Source organism: Geotrypetes seraphini, chromosome 10, assembly GCF_902459505.1.
Source record: "Geotrypetes seraphini chromosome 10, aGeoSer1.1, whole genome shotgun sequence".
NCBI lineage: Eukaryota > Metazoa > Chordata > Amphibia > Gymnophiona > Dermophiidae > Geotrypetes > Geotrypetes seraphini.
The window spans coordinates 139,981,734-140,005,314 of record NC_047093.1 but is presented as its reverse complement, the minus strand read 5'-3'; the positions used below and the strand labels follow the sequence as shown (position 1 = coordinate 140,005,314).

At 44.6% G+C, this 23,581-nt stretch overlaps 1 protein-coding gene across 1 annotated transcript in view; it reads left to right on the top strand.

The window, feature by feature from the left end:
* Positions 1-667: 667 nt before the first annotated feature.
* LOC117368666 overlaps positions 668-23,581 on the top strand; it is a 37,404-nt gene continuing 14,490 nt past the window's right edge. The window contains exons 1-9 of the mRNA XM_033962391.1: positions 668-719; positions 906-1,044; positions 1,331-1,539; positions 2,769-2,895; positions 2,994-3,088; positions 3,205-3,385; positions 4,371-4,481; positions 17,143-17,207; positions 21,839-21,991. Of these exons, the coding sequence (XP_033818282.1) occupies positions 906-1,044; positions 1,331-1,539; positions 2,769-2,895; positions 2,994-3,088; positions 3,205-3,385; positions 4,371-4,481; positions 17,143-17,207; positions 21,839-21,991 (1,080 nt within the window). The 5' untranslated portion in view covers positions 668-719. The remainder of the gene's footprint in view (positions 720-905; positions 1,045-1,330; positions 1,540-2,768; positions 2,896-2,993; positions 3,089-3,204; positions 3,386-4,370; positions 4,482-17,142; positions 17,208-21,838; positions 21,992-23,581) is intronic.

The following is a 23,581-nucleotide window of genomic DNA, read 5'->3' as shown; positions in this document are numbered from 1 at the left end:
CATGTGCCCATCACAATCACCAGCGATGGGCACATGCAAATTTAGCTCGTCTACGCTAATCTCCATCAGCCTCATTTGCATGAGCATTTTTTGGAGAATAAATCACTTTTTTTTTTTTTTTTTTTAATCGCTACTGTAACTGCTGCAACAGTGGCCCGTCGGATTTTAACACGACTTCTAGAGAATCTAGGCCTGAATCTTCGCAGTCTCTTTTAGATTACATGCCAAAGAAAAATGTGTGAACCACTTTGACCTTGATTGATAAGGTGGTATATCAAAGGAAAGAAACTATAAACTCTGTGTGTGCCTCAGGGGTGTCACTTTATCTCTCAGTGCCTCAGTTCTAATCCCAAGAACCCTATGTATGACACCCCCTTCCTGTACCTCGGTTCTAATCCCCGGCTCAGTCACTGGGGATGAGTCATATTTTTCCAGGGGGGGTCTCTATCCACCCCACTGTTAGTAAGGTCATACAGAGAAAGGCAGAGAGAAAGGTGCAGGGTTAATAAGCCACAGAAAGAGATGATTAAGAGTTCCTGTGCCAATAAGATAGGCCTATAGTGAATTCTGAAGGGTTTTTCTGGTTGTTTTTTTCGAGATAAGGGAATGGCTCAACACGCCCCCTTGAGGGTGTTTCTGTGATTTCAGTTCCAAGGTACAAATTATATAAATCCCTGAAAATCAGTCCTGAATTCTGACTCACACTGATCACCCCAAAGGTAATATCCCAGAGTTAGTGCTGAGGAGGTGGGAGAGACTGGCAGTGCTGGGACCGAACCCCCTGTGTATCCAAGGACAGGGACAGTGGTGGAGAGGGTGTGGGACTGACAGTGCTGGAGATTGAAAACCGTTGGGGTTGGGGTGTGTGTGCTGTGTCTTACCTTTCACTGTGGTTGTCTCTCCAGATGTCCTCTTCTAATTTCCTGAAGTATCGTGGTTTTCTCATGGTTTCCAAATATTATGATATAGACACCTTTGAATACGTTTGCAATGAGTTCCAGGTCCGGGATCAGGACGTCTTCAGCATCACCTACCCCAAATCTGGTGAGATGGGCGTGTTGGGAAAATAGGATGGAGGTGTGGTGGTCTGCTGGTAGTGGAATATCTTCTTACCCAGACAAATGAGGGCACTGGGTGACCAGCTGCTCTGTGGGGGGTTTCTTGGTGGCCTTCTTCCTAGATCCCCTGTCTTTGTGTCATAATTTAGGTTATTTGTATATCTTCATCTCCTTGTTTTTCTGTATTTTCATCTTCTTCCCTCCCTGCAGTTGCTTAGCAGAATTCTCTCCTGCCGCCCATCTAACCTCTGCCTTCCCCCTTTGGATTTCAGGGTCCACATGGATGCAGGAGATCCTCACTCTCATTCAAAATGATGGGGACACAACTATCTCCCAAACCGTGCCTATCTGGGAGCGCATGCCTTGGCTGGAGCTATCTTTAGCCTACAAACATCTGGAGAGCTTGCCCTCACCACGTTTCATCACATCTCACCTCCCTGTCCATCTCTTCCCCAAATCATTTTTCACATCGAAGGCCAAGGTAAGGAACAGTGGGGTTCACTCTCAAGACAAGGGTCCACTCTTCGCCTGTCTGTGCTCTATTATGTGCATGGGGTTCTAATAAAGATCCTCTGTTCAGCTGTCTGTGCTGTGTTCAAGCTTTATGTGTATCAGCGTGATGCCTGCATGAAATCCCCTCTTCACCTCTTTGTGCTGTATTCATACTTTTCTGTATCAGTTTGATAGCTACAAGAGGTTCTAATGAAGAAATGCTCTTTAGCTAACTGCGCTGTGTTCATCATAGACTTATGCTAATGTGATGCTTGCCAAAATGCTTGAAATTATGCAGTTCTACCCCTCCTCCCTCTTGGATTTTTACCTCCCTCTCCTTTTTGATTTTGGTTTACTTATTACGTTATTGTGTCTTGTCTTTTGTTTTATCCCCATAGCATATGATATAAATGTAAACCGCCCAGACCATTTTATATCATTTTTTCATTAAACTTGAACGACAGTCAGTGTTCAAGTGTGTGCTTTAAACCTTGATTTCTCCATTGTTGGAATGCCACATCTGCAAATCCCTTACTATGCCTTATTTTGTACAATGTCGAATGTCATGTATAAGTGAGTGCATTTTAAATCCTGTTTTATTTTATGTAAAACGCTTTGAAATTGGAAAAGCGTTTAATCAAACAATTTAATAAACTTGAAACTTGAAACTACAATCTATAGTTAAACATTTATTTTTGATAATAAGAAAATACTTTGACCTCGTGACTTTTCAGTTCTTGATACAGGCTGATTCTGTCCAAATCTGATTATTGTAATCGTGTTCCAAATCCCTTATAAATCATTTACAGTTGGTTCAAAATTCAACAGTTACATTGATATGTGGTGTATGGAAATTTGAGCCTCTCCAACCTTATTATATGGAACTTCACTAGCAAGAATAAGGTTTATATTGGGAGTTACGGTTTATATAATTTTAACAGGCAATGCCTCTATGTATGTATAGCAAACATGATAACATTGTTACGTTGCTCTTCTACTAAAATCAATAAAAATTTCCAGTGTGGAGTTTGTGTGGGGTTCTGATCCGTTTGTAATCCATCCTTGAACTATATAGGTAAAGGCAGAATAGAAGAATCTGAGAAACATAACATAACATTTCAGACAAATGTTTAACCTCTTCCTTAGTGGTGTTTTGCCTCAAAGAATTTACTGATTTTGTGGGGTCCTGGGGTGGCCCCCACTGCTCTTCCTTTGCAGGTTATTTACACAGTCCGGAATCCGCGGGACGTCCTGGTTTCCCTTCACTATTTCTCCAAGGCAGCAGGATTCCTGGACGAGCTTGAGAATATAGAAGAGTTGTTACCCAAGTTCCTGAGAGGAGAGGGTGAGTGGACCCCATACTTGTAACCGCACCCCATCAAAACATACCCTCCTCTCCTCCCACAGCCTTTAACCATGTCTCTCCTGTTTATTTCCTGGCAGTATTAGGTGGATCCTGGTTTGATCATGTCCGAGGGTGGCTAGGAGTGAAGGATCAGGTGAATTTACTTATCGTAACATATGAGGAACTGTTACAGGTAAGTTGAAATCCGTCTGAACTTGGTCACAGTGGACCCAAAAGGTTTCATCTCCTGATGGGTGGATGAATGAGTGATCTCGGTGTTAGATATTTCCCTGTCTCCATCCTTCTCAGGACCTGCGGGGCAGCGTGGTGAGGATCTGCAACTTTCTGGGGAAAGAGCTGAACGAGGCGGCCATTGACTCCGTGGTGGAGAATACGACCTTGAAGAGCATGAAGGACAACAAAATGTCCAATTACAGCACATTGGACAAAGAGATTATGGATACACAGAAAAGTCCCTTCATCAGGAAAGGTGAGAGAAAATATGGACAGGCGACCCATGGAAACTACTGTAGAGAGTGATTGAGGAGTGTTGGATGTGGAACATAAGAAGGTCCATCAAGCCCAGTATCCTGTTTCCAACAGTGGACAACCCAGGTCCCAAGTACCAGGCAGAAGCCCAAAGAGTAGCAACATTCCAGAGCTAAGATTGTGATGTCATAATGTCTCATTCCACCAATGCCTAAGAGCCAACTTCATTAGTGATGTCACAATGGCTTCATTGTTCTAGACTTGGCTCACATAAGAGCTGCTGTACTGGGACAGACCGAAGGTCCATCAATCCCAGTATCCTGTTTCCAAAAGTGGCCAAACCAGGTCACGAGTACCTGGCAAGAAACCAATGGGCAGATTTTATGCTGCTTATCCTAGGAATAAGCAGTGGATTTCCCCACATCCATTTTAATAATGTCTTATGGACTTCTGTTTTAGGAAATTATCCAAACCTTTTTTTAAAACCCCGCTAAGATAACTGCTTTTACTAAAACCTCTGACAATGAATTCCAGAGTTTAATTACACATTAACCCAATCTTTTACAAAAACTATCCTCTCTTATACAAAGCTGCACGGCCACAGCCCCGAAGCCCTTTAAATCTCTATGGGCTTTGGAGCTGTTACTGCGCAGCAGACGCTAGCACGGCTTTGTAGAAGAAGCCCTTAGTGTGGTTTTTTAGTGCTTGCCACAGCAGTAATAGCTCCAACACTCACAGGAATTTTATGAGCGTGGGAGCTGTTAATGTAACGGCCGGTGCTAAAAACCGAGTTAAGGTTTTGTAAAAGTGGGGGTAAGTAAAGAAATATTTTTTTTTGCTTTTCCACTATCTCACTGCAGGAGATACTGTAGGGAATGATACAGGATCCGTAGGTGGCGGGGAGGGGAGAAGTCACAGTTCCTGCAACCTCTTCCCTGGGATTTCAGTGGTTCTCACTTGGGTATTTTTTTTGTGATATTTTTTAGGAATCTCTGGTGACTGGAAAAATCACTTTAATCCTGCGATGAGTGAAACCTTCGACGCAGCCTACAAGGAAGCGATAAAAGATATAAACTTTAAGTTCGTCTGGGACCAATGCTGAAACCATTTAACAAACTTCAGGAAGGAAAGAGGAATCCTTCATATAACTGTCACTCAAAATTGCTCTGTGACTTACTCCAGCCCCTCTCTCTTCAGTACACTGTAAAGGGAAACTGTCTTACTAAGCACAGGCTGTATTCTGTCTGACAAGTCTTTTCTTGGAAGTTTGGGAGGGGGAGGTTTGGAGAGGGACTCACAGGCATGGAATTTTTAAGGAGTAAAAGCTACCTCCAGCCTAAACCTTGTGGCTCAGTGTGTGTGTGCTCTGTAGTGGGAGAGAAGCTCCCTGCCTCTGAGGAATACTCAGTGTTCAATTCAGATCTTCCCTCTTCCCCAGGGAAACTTAGATGCCCTCCTCTCTTCCAGAGAACAACAGAATAAGTTGGTTCTACCCATTTTGTTTTCTGTTGTGAATTCAGAATTTAATTACATGTCAAGGGAAGAAATAGGTGATGGGTATGAGTTGGATGATGGAAGACTCAGGAGTGATGGAGGAAGGTGTATGAGAACAAGAAGGATTATGGGAAGGTGGAAGATTATACCAAGGAATGGCATGATGGTGAATTAAAAAGAGGGTGATTGGTCAGGGATGAGAGAGGAGATGGAAAAACTGAGAAGGGGTGGAAATGATGGGGAGTGATTAGAGACCCAGAGAGGGGATGGCTGATAGAGTACAGCACAAAGTGATGTCAATGGGTTTATCAGGTTATTTGGCAAAATCACACGATATTCGGAAAACTCACTACTGATAAGTATTGGAAGGACTACCACAGACGTTCAAACAAAACCTCAAATAATAAAGAATAAATAAATTGTGGAGAAAACAAACCTCAATACAGTGGTTCCCGATCCGCAAGGTACCCAAAAGGAGCCTTTATCATCACGGGAATGAAAAAACTCCACAACATCATATACATTGATATCACTGCACAACAATTTTTTGGTTAAGTCTTGATTCCTGAAAAGTTTTTGGTGATTATGACAGGTACCAACTTGGTATGCTCAAATATGGTTTTGGTTTTACTGCATCACGTAAGAACTATGAGAAATAGACATTTTTATGTTTACTGACAATAAAATATATAGTCAAGTTTACGTTTCGCACAAGCGACTAAATGAAACAGAATTAAAAGTGTTTTGCTCCCGAGTTTCTTTTATATTCAGTGTCTGGTGCATCACGTTGTAGCATCCAACAATAGTCGGCAAGCATTGACGGATTCCAATTGCCCTGGTATCGTTTCTCCATCGTAGCTATGTCTTGATGAAACCTTTCACCGTGCTCGTCACTCACAGCACCGAGATTTGCGGGGAAGAAGTCCAAGTGTGAATGGAGGAAATGAATCTTGAGTGACATATTGCACTTCATTCTCTTGTATGCTTTGAGAAGTTTGTCTACCAGCTGAATGTAGTTTGGGGCTCTGTAATTGCCCAGAAAATTGTCAACAACGTCTTTCAAGGCTTTCCAGCCAATTTTTTCCGGCCCAACTAACAGATCTTCAAATCGCTTGTCACTCATAACATGTCTGATCTGGGGGCCAACAAAAATACCCTCTTTGATCTTGGCATCAGTTATTCTTGGGAACATCTGTCTTAAATAACGAAAACCTTCCCCTTCCTTGTTCATTGCTTTCACAAAATTCTTCATGAGTCCCAGTTTAATGTGAAGAGGAGGCAAAAATATCTTTGTCGGGTCAACAAGCGATTCATGTGCTACATTTTTCTGTCCTGGAACTAACTTTTTACGGAGTGGCCAGTTCTTTCTAGAATAGTGCGACTCTCTGTCTCGGCTGTCCCATTCGCAGATGAAACAGCAGTACTTTGTATAGCCAAGCTGCAGTCCTAGTAACAGAGCAACGACTTTGAGGTCTCCACAGATATTCCAGTTATACCTGGTATACTGGACATACTTTAGTAACATTTCCATATTCTCATATGTTTCTTTCATATGTGCTGCATAGCCAACAGGTACTGAAGGATAAACGTTGCCATTGTGCAACAGAACAGCTTTCAGGCTTAACATTGACGAATCAATGAAAAGACGCCACTCTTCCGGGTTGTGATCACAACCAAAGACCGAGAACAATCCTTCAATGTCACAACAGAAACAGAGACTGTCGACTTGTGCAAAAAATTTGGTTATATCATGATGCCGGTCTCGAAACACAGAAATTTTCGTACCTGGTGATAGCAAACACCATTCCTGCAGTCTCGAACCTAGCAGCTCAGCTTTTGCTTTTGACAGACCCAAATCTCTGACCAAATCGTTCAATTCGGACTGTGTTATCAGATGTGGATCGCCTGATGAGGATGGTTCAAAATCCGGGTCAATGTCACTGTTAGAACCCTGCACTGCAGTTTCTTCATCTGGTTCGTCTAAGGTCCAATCTTCTGGTGGTTTCGGAACTGGAAGACTGTCATCATGTGGCATGGGTCTCATTGCTGAAGGCAGATTAGGATATTCAATTGACTTCTTGTTTTTGGCAGAGAAACCAGACACATTAGTCAAACAGAAATAACAGTCCGTCACATGGTCTTTCTGTTCTCGCCATATCATCGGAACAGCAAATGGCATCGTCTTTCGAGTACCTCTGAGCCAGGCTCTCAGACTAACAGCACATGTCGCACAGCAAATGTGAGGCGCCCATTGCTTGTCTTGATCACCTATTTTGCAGCCAAAATACAGATGATAGGCTTTCTTTACAAGGGCAGTCATCGAACGTCTCTGAGGCGTAAGTGTATATTCCCCACAGATATAGCAGAATGTGTCGCGGCTGTTACGACACCGACGAGACATATTGCCCGACACCAAAACGTCTATAGCATCAAGCTTACTTACTGTTATATTGCTACAGCTACTATACTACTATACTTTACTATACTGATACTATATACACACACGGACTATCTATATTAACCAAATGAGCAGGATCGGTGTATGGAAGCCACCATTATAGCATGGTGAGACAGCGCAAGCTCGTTCAGACCTGCCCAGACATGCCCAGGATGTCATCTTCCATAAAACAGCTTCCAACCTGGCTAGATTTTATGCATGGACATACCCAGGCGGCACAAACCGTTGTTGATAAGACACTTATGGGAGAAAAAATTGTTTGCATCCAAATATAAGAAAAAATCACGACAAAATTGAAGATTTCTCTGAAATGGTACGTGATGGGTAATTTTTGATGTAATATTCATGATCAGCACCCAAAATTCTATAAGAAACACCCAGCAGTGTTCAGGAAGCAAAAACTTTGTTGTGCAGTGTATTTATCAAAATCTTCCTTATCACTGCGAGTCTTTTGCAATCAGGGCTCCACGCCAGTAAACTTCAAATCGAAAGCTGCAATTGTGGACCTAATGCAATGTTTTAAAAGAGCTCTTAGTTAGCATGTAATAACAACTCCATCAAAAATAAGTAGAAACACTGTCCAGAGCAAAAAGCGTATAAAGCCACTTATCTCAAGTAACTGGAATCAGTCTTCTGGAACACAGCCATTAAATCCTACTTCCTTGCCTTATCCCGACAGGGGATCCACCTGTTTTGCCTTGTAAAAAAGCTACATCACTTTCCAAAGCTAAGGTTATCAGCAGGGTTTTTCTCTCTGATATAACCTTAAGTGAACTTTTCAAAAAAGTTGATAGATTCATATCCACCACTATATCAGCATTAGTTTTGTTGGAAGTTGAAGTCCCCAATGATTTCTTTTTTTTATATATATATATATATATCCTATATAATAAAAGGCTAGCTGCGCATGTGCACTCCTATTTGCATGCTTCCGTGATCAGTAGGTCTGATGTCACAGGAGTGCGCATGCGCGCTTATATGTTACCAGCCGCCGATCGCCTCCACAAGCCATCACCGCAGCCAGCCGCCAATCTTCGTTCCTCCAGCAGGGGGGGGGGGTCTCGGAGGAGGGGGGGGGTGAAGAAAAAGGAACGGAGGCCTAATGTTGGACAGGGGGAGAAGGAAAGAGGTGCTGCTGGACAAGGGGGGAGGTAAAACAAAGGGAGAAGGGCTGCTGCTGCATAAGGAGAGCAGTGAAGGGGTGATGGTGGACAAAGGGGAGGTAAAAGGAAAGGACAATGGACAGAAAGAAAGCGGCTAAGGAGAGAGAAAGAAATAAAGACAGACACCCACACATATATTCTAGCATCTGTTAATGTAACGGGCTATAACATTAGTATATATATATATATATATATATATATATATATATATATATATATATATATATATTCTTTATTCAGTTTAAAACTGACAATAAGTGCAACATAACATAGAAACATTTTATACTTTAACAGCACTTAATATTCTATCAAATTATATTTCATATCAAATATATATATCAACCCTCCCCCTCCCCAATATATACCCAACAATCGTCCTCAACTATAAGTAAAACAAAGTATCCCCACCCCCACCCACCTTGGACGTGTATATTCAAGGGGAAAAAGTAATAATTATTCCTTACAAACTTTTGTTAATGGCTCCCAAACATCCTTAAATTTCTTAATATCCTGTTGTATGGCTATCACACGCTCCATTTTAAAAATATGTCATAAAGAGTTCCACCAGAAATTATAATTCAACTGGTCCCAATTTTTCCAGTTCTTCATAATATGTTGTATGGCAATCCCTCAGAAACAAATGTTAGTTTATTATTATTATTAGCGGCATGATGACCTTCTCAGATCTGTTTGTGATCCCCTACTTGATCATTCCTAGCATTCTGTTTGCCCTTTTCGCCGCCACTGCACATTGCGCGGACAGCCTGGGGGCTCTCTCCGAGTACAGTACCGTACATCCTATATTCGTGCATATGATTTTTGTTACCGACATGCATCACCTTGTACTTATTTACGTTGAACCTCATTTGCCATTTTGCGGCCCATTCCTTGAGTGTGTTTATGTCTCGTTATAGGTCTTCGCAATCCTTCTGTGTCCTCACTACTCTGAATAACTTTGTATCATCCACAAATTTAATCACCTCCCTCATACCAATTTCCAGGTCATTTATAAATATGTTGAAGAGCACGGGCCCGAGCACCAAATCCTGCGGCACTCTGTGCACTGCGTGATGCTTTTCCTGTCCGAGTATTGTCCATTTACCCCCATTCTCTGTTTCCTATCCACCAACTAGTTTTTAATCCACGTGAGTATATCACCCTCAATTACATTGCTCGCAATTTTTCAAAGTAGACGTTCATGCGGGACTTTGTTGAACGCCTTCTGAAAATCTAGATATACAATGTTGACTGGGTCACCCTTGTCTATCTGCCTGTTTACTCCCTCGAAGTGCAGTAAGTTTGTCAAGCAAGATCTTCCTTTGCTGAAGCTGTGCTGGCTGGTCCTCATCAGATTGTGTCCGTCAAGGTGATCAATAATGCGGTCCTTTATAAGCGTGTCTACCATCTTTCCCAGTACCGAAGTCAGATTCACTGGTCTGTAATTTCCCGAATCTGCCCTCGAACCTTTCTTGAAGATAGGTGTAACATTCGCCACTTTCCAGTCTTCCAGAATCCTTCCTGATTTGATTGACAGATTGGCTATTAGTTGAAGCAGTTCAGCTATAACCCTTTTCAGTTCCTTGATTACCCTCGGGTGGATGCCGCCAAGTCCCAGGGATTTATCGTTTTCAAGCCTATCAATCTGCCTTCATACCTCTTCTAGATTGACCGTTGACCCTGTCAGTTTCCCTTCTTCATTTCCTGTGTATAGCCTGTCGGCTTCTGGTATAATACATATATCCTCTTCGGTAAATACAGATGCAAAAAATGTCAGCGATGGTTTTGTCCTCCTTTAGTACTCCCTTTATTCCATGGTCATCTAATGGGCCCACTGCTTCCTTCGTGGGTCGTTTCCCTTTAATATATCAAAAGAACGGCTTAAACTTTTTTGCATCCAAGGCTATTTTTTTCCTCATAGTCTCTTTTGGCCCCTCTTACCACCTTATGGCACTTGCTTTGATGTCGTTTGTGCTTTTTCCAGTTTTCGTCTGTTTTTGACTTTTTCCATTCCTTAAACGAAGTCTTCTTGTCTCTGATCGCTTCTTTCACTGCTACAGTGAGCCTCACCGGTTCCTCATTCTTTTTCCTCTTGGAACCCTTGTTGATACCCGGTATATACAGATTTTGTGCCCCAGTGACTGTGTCCTTAAAAAGGGAGCGTGCTTGCTCTAGTGTATTTACAGTGCTTATCCTCTTCCTAATCTTCTTCCTCACCATGACTCTCACCCCTTAGGAAGTTCAGTGCCATGGCAGTCATTCTGGATCCAACTGAATGGGGAAGGGACAGGGACAGTGACAAAACTTCAGGGATGGGAAAATTGAATTCCTGCAGGGATGGGGACAAATTTATCCCTGTGTCCTTCTCTACTCATTACGATCCTAAATATATTCTCTATATATAAATATATGTAACCCCCGTTTACCCGGATGCTGGCAGAAGAGTCACACAAAGTTACTTATTGGTTTAGGACCAGAGCTGGGACCCAGCTTACTAGCTGGTGCCCCTTAGCAGGTAAGGACCAGACACTTCACTCCCACATCCAATAAGGCAGACCACACCTAAAGTCTTAGGGCTAGATTCACTAAACAAACAGATCGTGTACCGATCGGTTTGCAACCCGATTTCCCTCCGACCCGATTCACTAACCTGTGTAGCGATCCGATCCCAATCAATGCATGCAAATGAGGGGAATCAGCATGCAAAGCAGGAAGGACGCAATTCACAACACTTTTTTCCTGACACACCAACTGGCTGGCCGATCAAGAACAAGCGCTGATGAGGACCAATCGCTTGTGTAAAAAACTGCTCTCTGCCCCGATTCTCCTGCTCTGGCCGCCCTGCTCTCTGCCCCGATCAGGCTTCTCTGCTCTCTGCCCTGCTATTTTTTTTGGTGAGGTTCCACTTGGAGTACTGCCTGCCCCGATTCTCTCTGGCTCCCCCGACTCTCCTGCTCTCTGCTGTGACTTGCTCTCTGTCTGCCCTGACTCTCTCAGTCTCCCCTGACTCTCCTGCTCTGTGCCGCGACCTGCTCTCTGTCTGCCCCGACTCTCTCTGCCTCCCCTGACTCTCCTGCTCTCTGCCTGCCCTGACTCTCTCTGGCTCACCCGACTCTCCTGTTCTCTGCTGCGACCTGCTCTCTGCCTGCCCCGACTCTCCTGTTCTCTGCCTGCCCCGACTCTCCCGTTCTCTGCCGTGACCTGCTCTCTGCCTGCCCCGACTCTCTCTGCCTCCCCCGACTCTCCTGCTCTCTGCCGCCCTTTCCTGCAGCACAAGCCTCTGGTTTTAACCCACTTTAAACCCGCAGGTGGGGAAGGGCAGCAGAGAGCAGGAGAGTCGGGGCCAGTATGAATTAAAAACAAACAAACAGACAGCAGACACATGCACCAGTGGCGTACCTAGGGTATGTGGCACCCGGGGCCCATCATTTTTTGAGCCCCCCTATATAAAAAAATATTTTTTGTAATGACCATGAAACGGAATAAATGGTCAGAATAGAAACAGGGAGTGAAAATATTTTTTTATTGAACCTCATATATGTAACCATTATTACAAACATAACATAACATAATTATGTCTGAATTGTCATGACATCAGAAGTACATATGGAGTAGTTGCAGGTGATGCTTGGGACAGTTCTGATTGTGTTAGTTCGGTTTTATGTGTTTTTTGAATAGAAGGGTTTTTATTTCTTTTTTGAAGGTTTTGTAGTCTGTGGTCGAGGTCAATAGGTTGTAGAATTGGGGGTCGAGTGTTGCAGCTCGAATGGCTAGGAGGTTGTTGAACAGTTTTTATTCTTTTGATGTTTTTGGTTGGAGGGTGTGTGAGTTCTCCTATGTTTGGTTGAGGTGGATTGAATTATTTAGCTGAAGAAATTAGTTACCCCCCCCCCCCCCATTCCACACACATTAATTCTCTTCCATTTTTGTTCCCATTATAAAAAAAAACACTGATAAGTTCCCAGAAAAAAAATACATTAAAATAAGAAGTGAAAACAAAGGCCCCTACAGATGAGAACATAACATAAGAATAGCCTAACTGGGTCAGACCAATGGTCCATCATGCCCAGTAGCCCATTCTCATGGTAGCCAATCCAGGTCACTAATACCTGGTCAAAACCCAAAGAGTAGCAACATTCCATGCTACCGATCCAAGGCAAGCAGACACTTCCCCCATGTCTTAATAACAGATTATGGACTTTTCCTCCAGGAATTTGTCCAAATCTTTCTTAAAACCAGCTACACTATCTGTTTTTACCATAACTTCTGGCCACTTCATTTTTAAGTTTAGATCTTTCCTTCCAAACAAGAGATCTTGCTAGATGTCAAATACAGCACAAGGTAACTTCACACGGACTTAGCTGTGCAGGAAATGTGAATCTCCTCATACACCCACCATATAGTGCAAAAATGTGCAAAGGTCTGGGGTTTTTTTTCGATCACTAAATAGCCTAATGCCACACAAGCAGCGCTGTTACAAACATATTCTGAAGGTCAATGCTAAGATTAACAAAGTTTCCTTCCTTGGACCAGAAGGAGATACTGACAAATCATTGGAAGAGATCCCAAAACAACTACCCAGGAACAACACCCAAAGACCCACTCAGTGTGTGAACCAGTTGAGTGGAGTGGACTAACTGGGGGGTGGAAAGGGGCCTGGAGTTTGCTCAACAGAATTTCCCAGACCACCTCTTCCTCTCAACACATTGACACGCTGCCATCACCACCACCACCACTAGGAACACCTCACCGGGTAGGCCAGCAATGCTATAAACTTTATAAAATACATTATTATATTTTCTTATAAAGCACATATTTTAACTGAACTCTCCAACATCCTCAGCCTTTCCATTCACAAAAATAGAAGGAAGAAAAGTTCCCGTTTCCTGCTGTCTCATGTCCCCGGCCTATACAATATTTTTCTTCTGCAGACCCTTCAAAAGTCTGACCAAATCCTCGTTTCACTTGCATTATAAAGTACTGAGGATGCCATCTCTCCCCAATCCTAGGTCCTAAAGTCTAAGATAGTAGCGCAACCTAGTGCTGCCAGATTCAGGAAAAAAAATTTGATTCGATTCAGCCTATTGAATTAGTTTATCGATTTGATTTTCCTGCCCAATTGGGTGTTTTTTTCAAACATCCTGGTGGGTTTATTTTATAGCTTTTTCACCCCCCTTTGGCTTCTCCTAACCACACTGGCGCTGTGGTGTAAATAAAATAAAGAAACAAAAATGACTTTACCTCTCTCTGTTAAATCCTAGCTCACGTTTGCGGTCTAATTGACTCTATTCTCAGCACATCTTTCTGGAGACCACATTACCGGAAAGATGTGCTGAGAATAGAGTCAGTTCAGCGGATGGCCACCAGGATGGTCTCGGGGCTCAAGGATCTCCCGTATGAAGTAAGGCTGAATAAATTGCAGCTGTACTCACTTGAGGAACGAAGAGAGAGAGGGGACATGAGTGAGACATTTAAATATATCACGGGCCGTATCGAGGTGGAAGAGGATATCTTCCGTCTTATAGGACCTTCGTCCACCAGAGGGCATCTGCTGAAAACTAAGGGAGGAAAATTTCATAGTGACTTCAGAAAGTATTTCTTCACCGAGAGGGTGGTCGATCATTGGAACGAACTCCCACTGCAGGTGATTGAGGACAACAGCGTGGCAGATTTTAAAAATAAATGGGATATTCATGTGGGATCTCTAATGATGTAAAGGCAGGGGGTGGTGAACAAATTCAAGGCGAAGGGTCACTAGAGTGGGCAGACTTGATGGGCTTTGGCCCTTTTCTGCCGTCATTTTTCTATGTTTCTATATAACACCAGCTCTGGCAGGATACACATTTCAAATCTGACATATTGTAATCACAAAACAGAAAATAAAATTAGTTTTTCTACCTTTTGTTGTCTGGTTATTTTTCAAATCTTGTTGGTCCAAGGCTCTGGTTGTCTTCTGATAACTTTCTTGCCAGGGTCTACTTCTTTCTACTTTCTCCGTGCTAACCATCCATCTTCCATCTCTGTCCTCCCTTTCCATTTCCCTTCCCTCCCTCGGATGTCTGGCATCTTTCCTTTTTTTCATCTCCCTCCACAGATCCACCTTTTCTTAATTACCCTTTCATCCAGCATCTCTCCCTCCTTCCCCACCACCCCAGGGTCCACCATCTCTCCCTTTCTTTTCCCAACTACCCTCCTAACCAGTATCTCTATCTCCCCCTAAACACCATCCCTTGTGTCCAACTTCTCTCCCTTTCTGTCTCTTTCTGTTCCTTCCCTCCCTAAAATCCATGGTCCATCATCTCTCTCCCTCTCCTCTGTTTTCAGACCCATTATTTCTTCCCATCCAAAGTCCGGCATATGCATGTCTCTTTGAACCCCTCCCCCTTCCCTCCGTGTACTTCTACACCAGGGCTCCCCTCCCCTGAAGGCCTATCCCCCCTTAAAGGTCTGCATCCCACCCCTGAAGGTCTGTCCCCCCCCCTTGAAGGCCTGCACCCCCCCTGAAAGCCTGTCCCCCCCTTGAAGGCCTGCCTGCCTGTTCCCCTTGAAGACCTGTCCCCCCCTTGAAGGCCTGCCCCCCCCTTGAAGGCCTGCCTGCCTGTCCCCCTTGAAGGCCTGTCCCTCCCTTGAAGGCATGTCCCCCTGAAGGCCTGTCTCCCCGCCCCCCCAAGGCCTGCCTGCCCACCCCACCCTGAAGGCCTGCTGCCCCCCCGAAGGACCACTCGCTCCCCACCACCTCAAAGGACCGCTCGCCCATCACGAAGGACCGCTCATCTGCCCCACCTCCCCGCACCATTTACCTGAGGAAGCAGCCTGCAGCAAGATCGCAATGCCAGCGATCTTTGCACTGCTTGGCTCTGTTTCCTCCGCCGCTGTCCCGCCTCGTCAGAGGAGGGGCGGGACCGCGGAGGAGGAAACAGAGCCAAGCAGTGCAAAGATCGCTGGCATCACGATCTTGCTGCAGGCTGCTTCCCCAGGTAAATGGTTCGGGGAGGCCAGGGGGTGGGAATCCAGATGCGAGACCCGGACGTCGGGGGCTGAACCGGACGCAGGGGGGGGAAACCAGACCAGGAGCACCCTCTCAGGGCTTGCACCCGTGGTGGACTGCCCCCCCCCCCCCCCGCCTCCCCCGCCTCCCCCTTGGTATGCCACTGACATGCGCAGACAATCTACAGGCAAAGTAGACGGTCTGCGCATGCATCGGGATAGCTACCTAGTGATCCATGTCACCAGTAGGGGGCGTGCTTCCGATCAGCCCCATTAGAATATTCTTGGTTGCAGAATCCATCGGACCTGCCCGGATCAGACATGAATCGGTCACGATCGGGCAGGTTAGTAAATCTATCCTTTAGAGTCAAACTCCAACTTTACTCTTCCAATAGGGTGAAAGAGCACCTTCTTGAACTGTGAACAAAAATGTTACCTCAAGGGGTGAACTGCAGTGCAATTTTGTTTTGGGCACTTTAATATGGTGGATTTTGTTCTATGAGGTTTGTGTTGGACAGTTTGGAGTGTGAGTGAGTTGATGGTGTGCAGAGTGAAAAACTGAACATTTGGCATTTATATAAATGGGACATCTAAGCTGTTTTCTGGATGTCCATGATAGGAGTTACACAAAGCCGCACAAGTTTTGTCGTCAATCAGATAAGTGGTTTTTCCATTTTTTCTTTTAAGAACATAAGAATTGCCTTACTGGGTCAGACCAATGGTCCATCAAACCCAGTAGCCCGTTATTATGGTGGCCAATCCGGGTCACTAGTACCTGGCCAAAACCCAAAGAGTAGCAACATTCCATGCTACCAATCCAGGGCAAGCAGTGGCTTCCCCCATGTCTCTCTCAATAACAGACGATGGACTTTTCCTCCAGGAACTTGTCCAAACCTTTCTTAAAACCAGCTACACTATCCGCTCTTACCTCAACCTCTGGCAATGCATTCCGGAGCTTAACTATTCTCTGAGTAAAAAATATTTCTTCCTATTGGTTTTAAAAGTATTTCAAGTTTATTAAAATGTGATGGATTACTTAATCTTAATACAAAGCGATAAACAAATCTAAAAAAAAACATAATACATCACACAATACGGGGAGATAGCAAGCATCAATGACATAGAGTGAAAAATCGATCCACTTGTACCCGTTCTACTCCATTCAGGAATTTGTAGATTTCAATCATATCTCCTCTCAGCCATCTCTTTTCCAATTATCATTGCTATGATGACCATAAGCTCTTAGGACCATGGTCCATCACAATATGAGATTACAATGGAGAACATAATGTTGTCATGATGGTTCTCCGTTCCATTGTTCTGGATTTGCTCAAATGACCGGTGTTTGGGGGGGGGAGGGGGGTAGTACTGAGCACATTCATCGTGTCGTATCACAAAGCTAATTATTTTTAAGTTGATTGAGAATATTTTAATTATAGTAGTTGCATTTATTTTTTTTTGTTCTCATTTGCCCAAGATTTGAACAGGGGAAATGGTGGTGGGATTTGAACTGGGCTCCTCTGGTTCTCAGCCTGCTGCTCCTCCGCTGTGCACTGCTAGTGTGAACGTAACTCTTTCTGGGAAGGGCCTAAAGCCTTAAATGTTCCTAGTTAAACAGGAACACCCCTGTCAAGGATCCTTCCCATTTTCTTTAAAAAGCCAAAGCCTTCCCCTTTGAAAACGGCTTCTCCTCTGCTGCATCTGGCGGCCTCTTCTGCATCACGGTAAGAGGCATGCAAACAGGATGGACACAAGACAGGACCCAGAGACGGGAGCTCCAGGACCCCTAGGGTTAGGTCTGGTCCCCGGAGCTCTCTGGCTAGAAGGATCTGGGTCTGGGGTTTTACAAAGAAGGGGAAAAGGAAGGTTTTATCTTGAGACAGAGGAATATCGCCCTGCAAAGGGAATGTCATTAAAACAGGGATTTTTTAGGATGGGGAATCTCTTTCCTAACAGGAGACCATTGGAGGCAAAATGCTTGTAGAAAGGGGGAGTATGTAGGGAGGAGGAATCAAGGGGGAAATCCTTTTCTCCTAGGACAAGCAGGATGAGTCAGCCACATATGGGTGTGTCCCATCAGCTCCCATTTGCAGATAAGCTCTCCAATAGCTCAGAGAGATTTTTTTCTCTCTCTCTCTCTCTGGGCACGTGCAGTGCCCTGCACCCCACCGGGCATACCCGATCACTACCCATTTCCTCCTGCTTCCCCCTAGTCACCAGTCTTTAGTCTCCGCCCGTTCCCATTAGTCGGATTTTCTACAGCTCTCCATTACAACTTTTCTACTAATCACCTTGAAGATGCCTGAATCATCAAAAGAAATGCCTGGGATGTAGGAGAAGGATGTTACTCGCAATCCATGGTTTGACTGTATTTTGAGGACTACGGGCTTATTTCAACAGCACCTGGACCAGCTGCTTTCCTGGAGGGGAGAGATGGTATAATTCTAACAGCCCCCAAGGCAGAAACCTATCTCTTGGCACCTGCCAAATCCGCATCCGCATGCATCAGCTCCGCAAAACCCACTGCCCTGTCATTGGCTCCTCACGAACGGTGGGCACTGAGGAGGCAAGAGCTGGACTCTTCCCAGCACGGTGCATCCCAGTGGTCGCCAGACAAGCCTCCAAGCAGTGCAGGAGCAGGGAATGCGTCCCAAGAGACGGGCTGAAAGCAGAGAACAGAACTTTGAAAGAAATAGACAGTGAGGCCTTCATAAGGTTGTTTTATGAAGGGTAGTTTATTCATTTGTTATGTATTGGGATTTATATATCAGCTTTTTGAAGGAATTCACTCGAGACGCTCTGCAGCGAGAATAAGTCAGACGTAAGCAATACAGAATTACAGGAGTAAAAAATTTCAAATAATAAAGGGTGAACATCCTTGTAACGAGCACATGCAAGGCAGAATGTCTTAACATAACATAAGAACATAAGAATTGCCGCTGCTGGGTCAGACCAGTGGTCCCTCCTGCCCGGCAGTCCACTCACGCGGCGGCCCCCAGGTCAAAGACCAGTGCTCTAAATGAGCCCAGCCTCACCTGCAGACGTTCCAGTTTAGCAGGAACTTGTCCAACTTTGTCTTGAATCCCTGGAGGGTGTTTTCCCCTATAACAGACTCTGGAAGAGCGTTCCAGTTTTCAATCACTCTCTGAGTGAAGAAGAACTTCCTTACGTATGTACGGAATCTAACCCCTTTTAACTTTAGAGAGTGCCCTCTCATTCTCTCTACCTTAGAGATGGTGAACAACCTGCCTTTATCTACTAAGTCTATTCCCTTCATTATCTTGAATGTTTCTATCATGTCCCCTCTCAGTCTCCTCTTTTCAAGGGAGAAGAGGCCCAGTTTCTCTAATCTCTCACTGTACAGCAACTCCTCCAGCCCCTTAACCATTTTAGTCACTGTTCTCTGGACCCTTTCGAGTAGTACCGTGTTCTTCTTCATGTATGGCGACCAGTGCTGGACGCAGTACTCCAGGTGAGGGCGCACCATGGCCCAGTACAGCAACATGATAACCTTCTCTGATCTGTTCGTGATCCCCTTCTTAATAATTCCTAGCATTCTATTCGCCCTTTTTGCCGCTGACGTGCATTGCGCGGACAGCTTCATTGACTTATCGATCAGAACTCCCTGGTCTCTTTCCTGGGAGGTCTCTCCAAGTTCCGTCCCGGATATCCTGTATTGGTGCATGAGATTTTTGTTACCGGCATGCATCACTTTATACTTATCCATGTTGAACCTCATTTGTCATGCTGGTGCCCATTTCTCGAGCTTGATTATGTCACGTTGCAGATTTTCGCAATCCCCCTGTGTCTTCACTACTCTGAATATCTTCGTATTGTCTGCAGATTTAATCACCTCACTCATCGTGCCAATGTCCTTATAATGGGGGCTGTTAAGAGGGTGGAGGGGACTGCTTTTATTGAAGCAAAGGAATGTCCTTAGAACGGGGGCCCCTGAGAAGGAAATAGCCATGAAACAAGCATGATCGGGGGAGGGGGGGCGGGATCTTTAGAGCAGGCGTTCTCAGCGGACTGGTGTCCTCAGAGGGGTTTATGGGAAGACTGATGACCTCACAGCTCCACACATACAACTTTAAAAAAAAAAAAATTTAATCCCCTAGGGCCAGATTCTCAAAACTTAAGGCTGCCTTTAACGCAGTCGCTAAACCGGTTCCAGCCGGTTTAGCGTGCATGTATTTTAGTGGCAGATTGCCAAAATGGTTCACCGATCTTCCTACCAGTCTCTGATTCGCCGAGTGATTCTCCAAGCATGGTATCAGCTTTTGGTGAACAAAAATCAGTGACTGGTCCGGGGGTGCCGGTACTATAAAAAGCGTATCTCTGGTGTGTGTTTTGACTGTGACTCTTGAAAAAAAATAAAAATCACACGATTGACCTAAATTATAGCCTTTTGGGGGGGAGGGGTAGTGGACAAAAGCACGCTTTTTGAGCGTGTGTATGATAGCCATGTCTTATGTGTTTCTGGGTGTGGTTCATGATAAAATTTGACTTTATAAACAAATTACAAGATTTACATAAGAACATAAGAATTGTCGCTGCTGGGTCAGACTAGTGGTCCATCGCGCCCAGCAGTCCGCTCATGCAGCGGCCCCCAGGTCAAAGACCAGTGCCTTAACTGAGACCAGCCCTACCTGCGTTCGTTCTGGTTCGGCAGGAACTTGTCCAACCTTGTCTTGAATCCCTGGAGGGTGTTTTCCCCTATAACAGCCTCCAGAAGAGCATTCCAGATTTCTACTACTCTCTGGGTGAAGAAGAACTTCCTTACGTTTGTACAGAATCTATCCCCTTTCAGCTTTAGAGAGTGCCCTCTCGTTCTCTCTACCTTGGAGAGGGTGAACAACCTGTCTCTATCTACTTTGTCTTTAGTCCCTGGAGGGTGTTTCCCCCTATAACAGACTCCGGAAGAGCGTTCCAGTTCTCTACCACTCTCTGGGTGAAGAAGAACTTCCTTACGTTTGTACAGAATCTATCCCCTTTCAGCTTTAGAGAGTGCCCTCTCGTTCTCTCTACCTTGGAGAGGGTGAACAACCTGTCTCTATCTACTTTGTCTTTAGTCCCTGGAGGGTGTTTCCCCCTATAACAGACTCCGGAAGAGCGTTCCAGTTCTCTACCACTCTCTGGGTGAAGAAGAACTTCCTTACGTTTGTACGGAATCTATCCCCTTTTAACTGAGTTATAGCAGTTTTGGGGGGAGACAAGGCATGTCTTATGCGTACTTATTGAAAGACGACATTGCATTTCCCCTCCCTTCATCCACTAGCTCTGGCATCTTTATGATTGACACACCGCATACGGTGTTGCTTTTCCCGGTACAGGCGCACATTTATGCCTCTTTCGTGGCATATTTTGTGCATGTGGCGATCACTATCACCAGCGACTCATCTCGTGTAAGTTTAGTGAACCTTCGTTATTCTCCACCAACCTCATTTTCTTGCGTTATTTTTTTTTTTTTTAGAATGACTCGCCTTTTTGGAATCGCTACAATAATGGTCGCGAGAGGGGCCTATCGGTTTTTACCGCAAAGTTTTGAGAATCTATCCCCTTATTCTTTTTCTAAATCCTGTTTCACTCTCTATCTAAGTGCTCCACCTCCACTTACCCCACCACTCTCCTCACGCTGTCTATTAAGAGATTTCATTGTGTATTGTGTGAACTTTGTATGGAGCCAACTGTGCCATACTGTGTCCTGTTATCTGAATATTTGCACTGCTGTACTTGTCTGTTATCTAAGTCCAGCTCTGTACACTTCCTGGAGTGAATTTCTCTACAAAGGCAGTAAATAAATCTTAATAATTAAATTGATAAATAAACTCAGGCTCTAATATAAGCTCCAGCCCTCATCTAAACTCTGAGAGGGGTCTATAGAAGACGCTGGCTGGTAGCCCTGGCCTAATGAAAAAGCTCTGGGAATTACCCCTGGCCTCCAAGGCAGGAGGTCACAGGTCCATTGATCTGTTGCCAGAAGGGGCGGGTGGCAAACATATCTATGCTCACTGACACTTTATATACACAGCACAGAGGAGGGATGGAGAGGGGGGAGGGCACAGAGATGAATTTTAACTCACAATCAATTCTGATCTGAAAAAGAAGGGTTACCTTTGAAAGCTGATCAAAAAACGCATTGTTAGTCCAATTAAAAAGGTATCACCTTATTTCCTTTATGTTTTTTTTGTTTAATTTCTATATATTACCTTTAAAAGTGGGCTAACACGGCTGCCACACCTTTTAACTCACAGAGATCTCCGTTTCGCTTACCTGGCAATCACTCGTGCACCCAGGCACCAAGATCAAAACGGCTGACGTAGCATCGCCTATAAGAAAAAAAAAAAGAAGGTAGGAGAACACAGAAGAGCGAGGGAATGCTTCTCGAGGAACCAAAGGACCAGTGAAGTGGGTACGAGAGTTAGAAGGGAGATATTGCAGACAGCTAAGGCCTGGCCATTGGCGAGGACATTTTTCCTTCTGTGTTGCTTCTGTGGTACTGGAGTCGGTAAGTGTTATCTGCGACGGATAATAGAAAGTTCATTCTGGCCTCTTTAATGGGTTCTTGGCTGTCAAAATCGTTATAGTACTTGGTGGAAAAAAAAGAATGGGACAGTGTAATCAGGGAGAGGAATATGTCCTTATTAAAGAACGTCCTTATTATAGGGGAATCTGGGAACGAGGAAAATATCTTTACATTGAGGACTGAACGGTAAAGAACGGCCTCATAAGTGGGTTTCAAGAGGAGTAGCCTAATAGAGCAGTGGATTAAGAACTGGGGAAGCCAGAGTCCAAATCCCACCACTGCTTTTTTTTTTTTTTTTTTACAATTAGCTCCCTAGGACAGGGAAATGCCTAATATACTTCACTGTAAAGTGTAGTTACTTACCTGTAACGTAGGTTCTCCGTGGACAGCAGGATAGTCAGCCACATATGGGTGTTGTCCCAACAGCTCCCAATTTGCGGATAAGATCTCCAATAGCTCAGAGAGATTTTTTTTTTTCTCTCTGAGCACGTGCAGTGTCCGGGCACCACTGGGCATGCCCGGGCCCTACCCATTTTCCCCTGCTTCCCCCTATTCCCCAGGATGTTCCTAGCTGTGGCCGGGTCGGCCGTATGGGGAGGGGGGTGGGTTGTGTGGCTGACTATCCTGCTGTCCACAGAGAACCTACGTTACAGGTAAGTAACTACACTTTCTCCTAGGACAAGCAGGATGAGTCAGCCACATATGGGTGACTCCCTAGCTGAGGGATGTACGTACTGGACCTGCGCCTTAGTGCTCTGTGCATCCCTCGCCTGGCTGTGGAGGCCGAGCTGGGCAGGGTAATCAGGCAAAGCAGGTAAAGTTGTGGAAACAAGGTTTTAGATAAAGTGCTGTGTTAACTGAGCAATAATACTCACAGAACAATGAACTGGTCAATGACAATCAATGAACAGTGAGAAACCAACTGGTCAACAGTGACCATTCGTACTTGCATATGAGAATTCATACTTGCCTATTCCACATTCAGTCTAGACAGGAGTGCTGGAAGACCTACTTACCTCACAGAAAGCGAAAACTGGTCAATGACAATCAATGAACAGTGAGAAAACCAACTAGTCAACAGTGACAATTCATAACTGGTCAATAGTGACAATTCGTACTTGCATATGAGAATTCATACTTGCCTATTCCACCTTCAGACTAGACAGGATTGCTGGAAGACCTACTTAACTCACAGAACAGTAAAATTGGTCAATGACAATCAATGAACAGTGAGAAAACCAACTGGTCAACGGTGACAATTCGTACTTGCATGTGAGAATTCATACTTGCCTATTCCACATTCAGTCTAGGAAGGAGTGCTGGAAGACCTACTTAATCAATATTTATAACACCCTACTTGAACAGTGTTTGTCGATATTTATAACCCCCTACTTGATCAGTGTTTGTCAAGGCTGTGCTAGTGGTTGCTGTCCCTCCCAGGAGGGAAGAGCCACTTCCCAGACTGCTCGGCCGAATGCATTTGGAGCATGGAATGCTATGTCGAGTCAGTAGTGCTTGGTGAAGGTGTGCATGGAGGACCAAGTGGCTGCATCGTAGATGTCCCTTATTGGT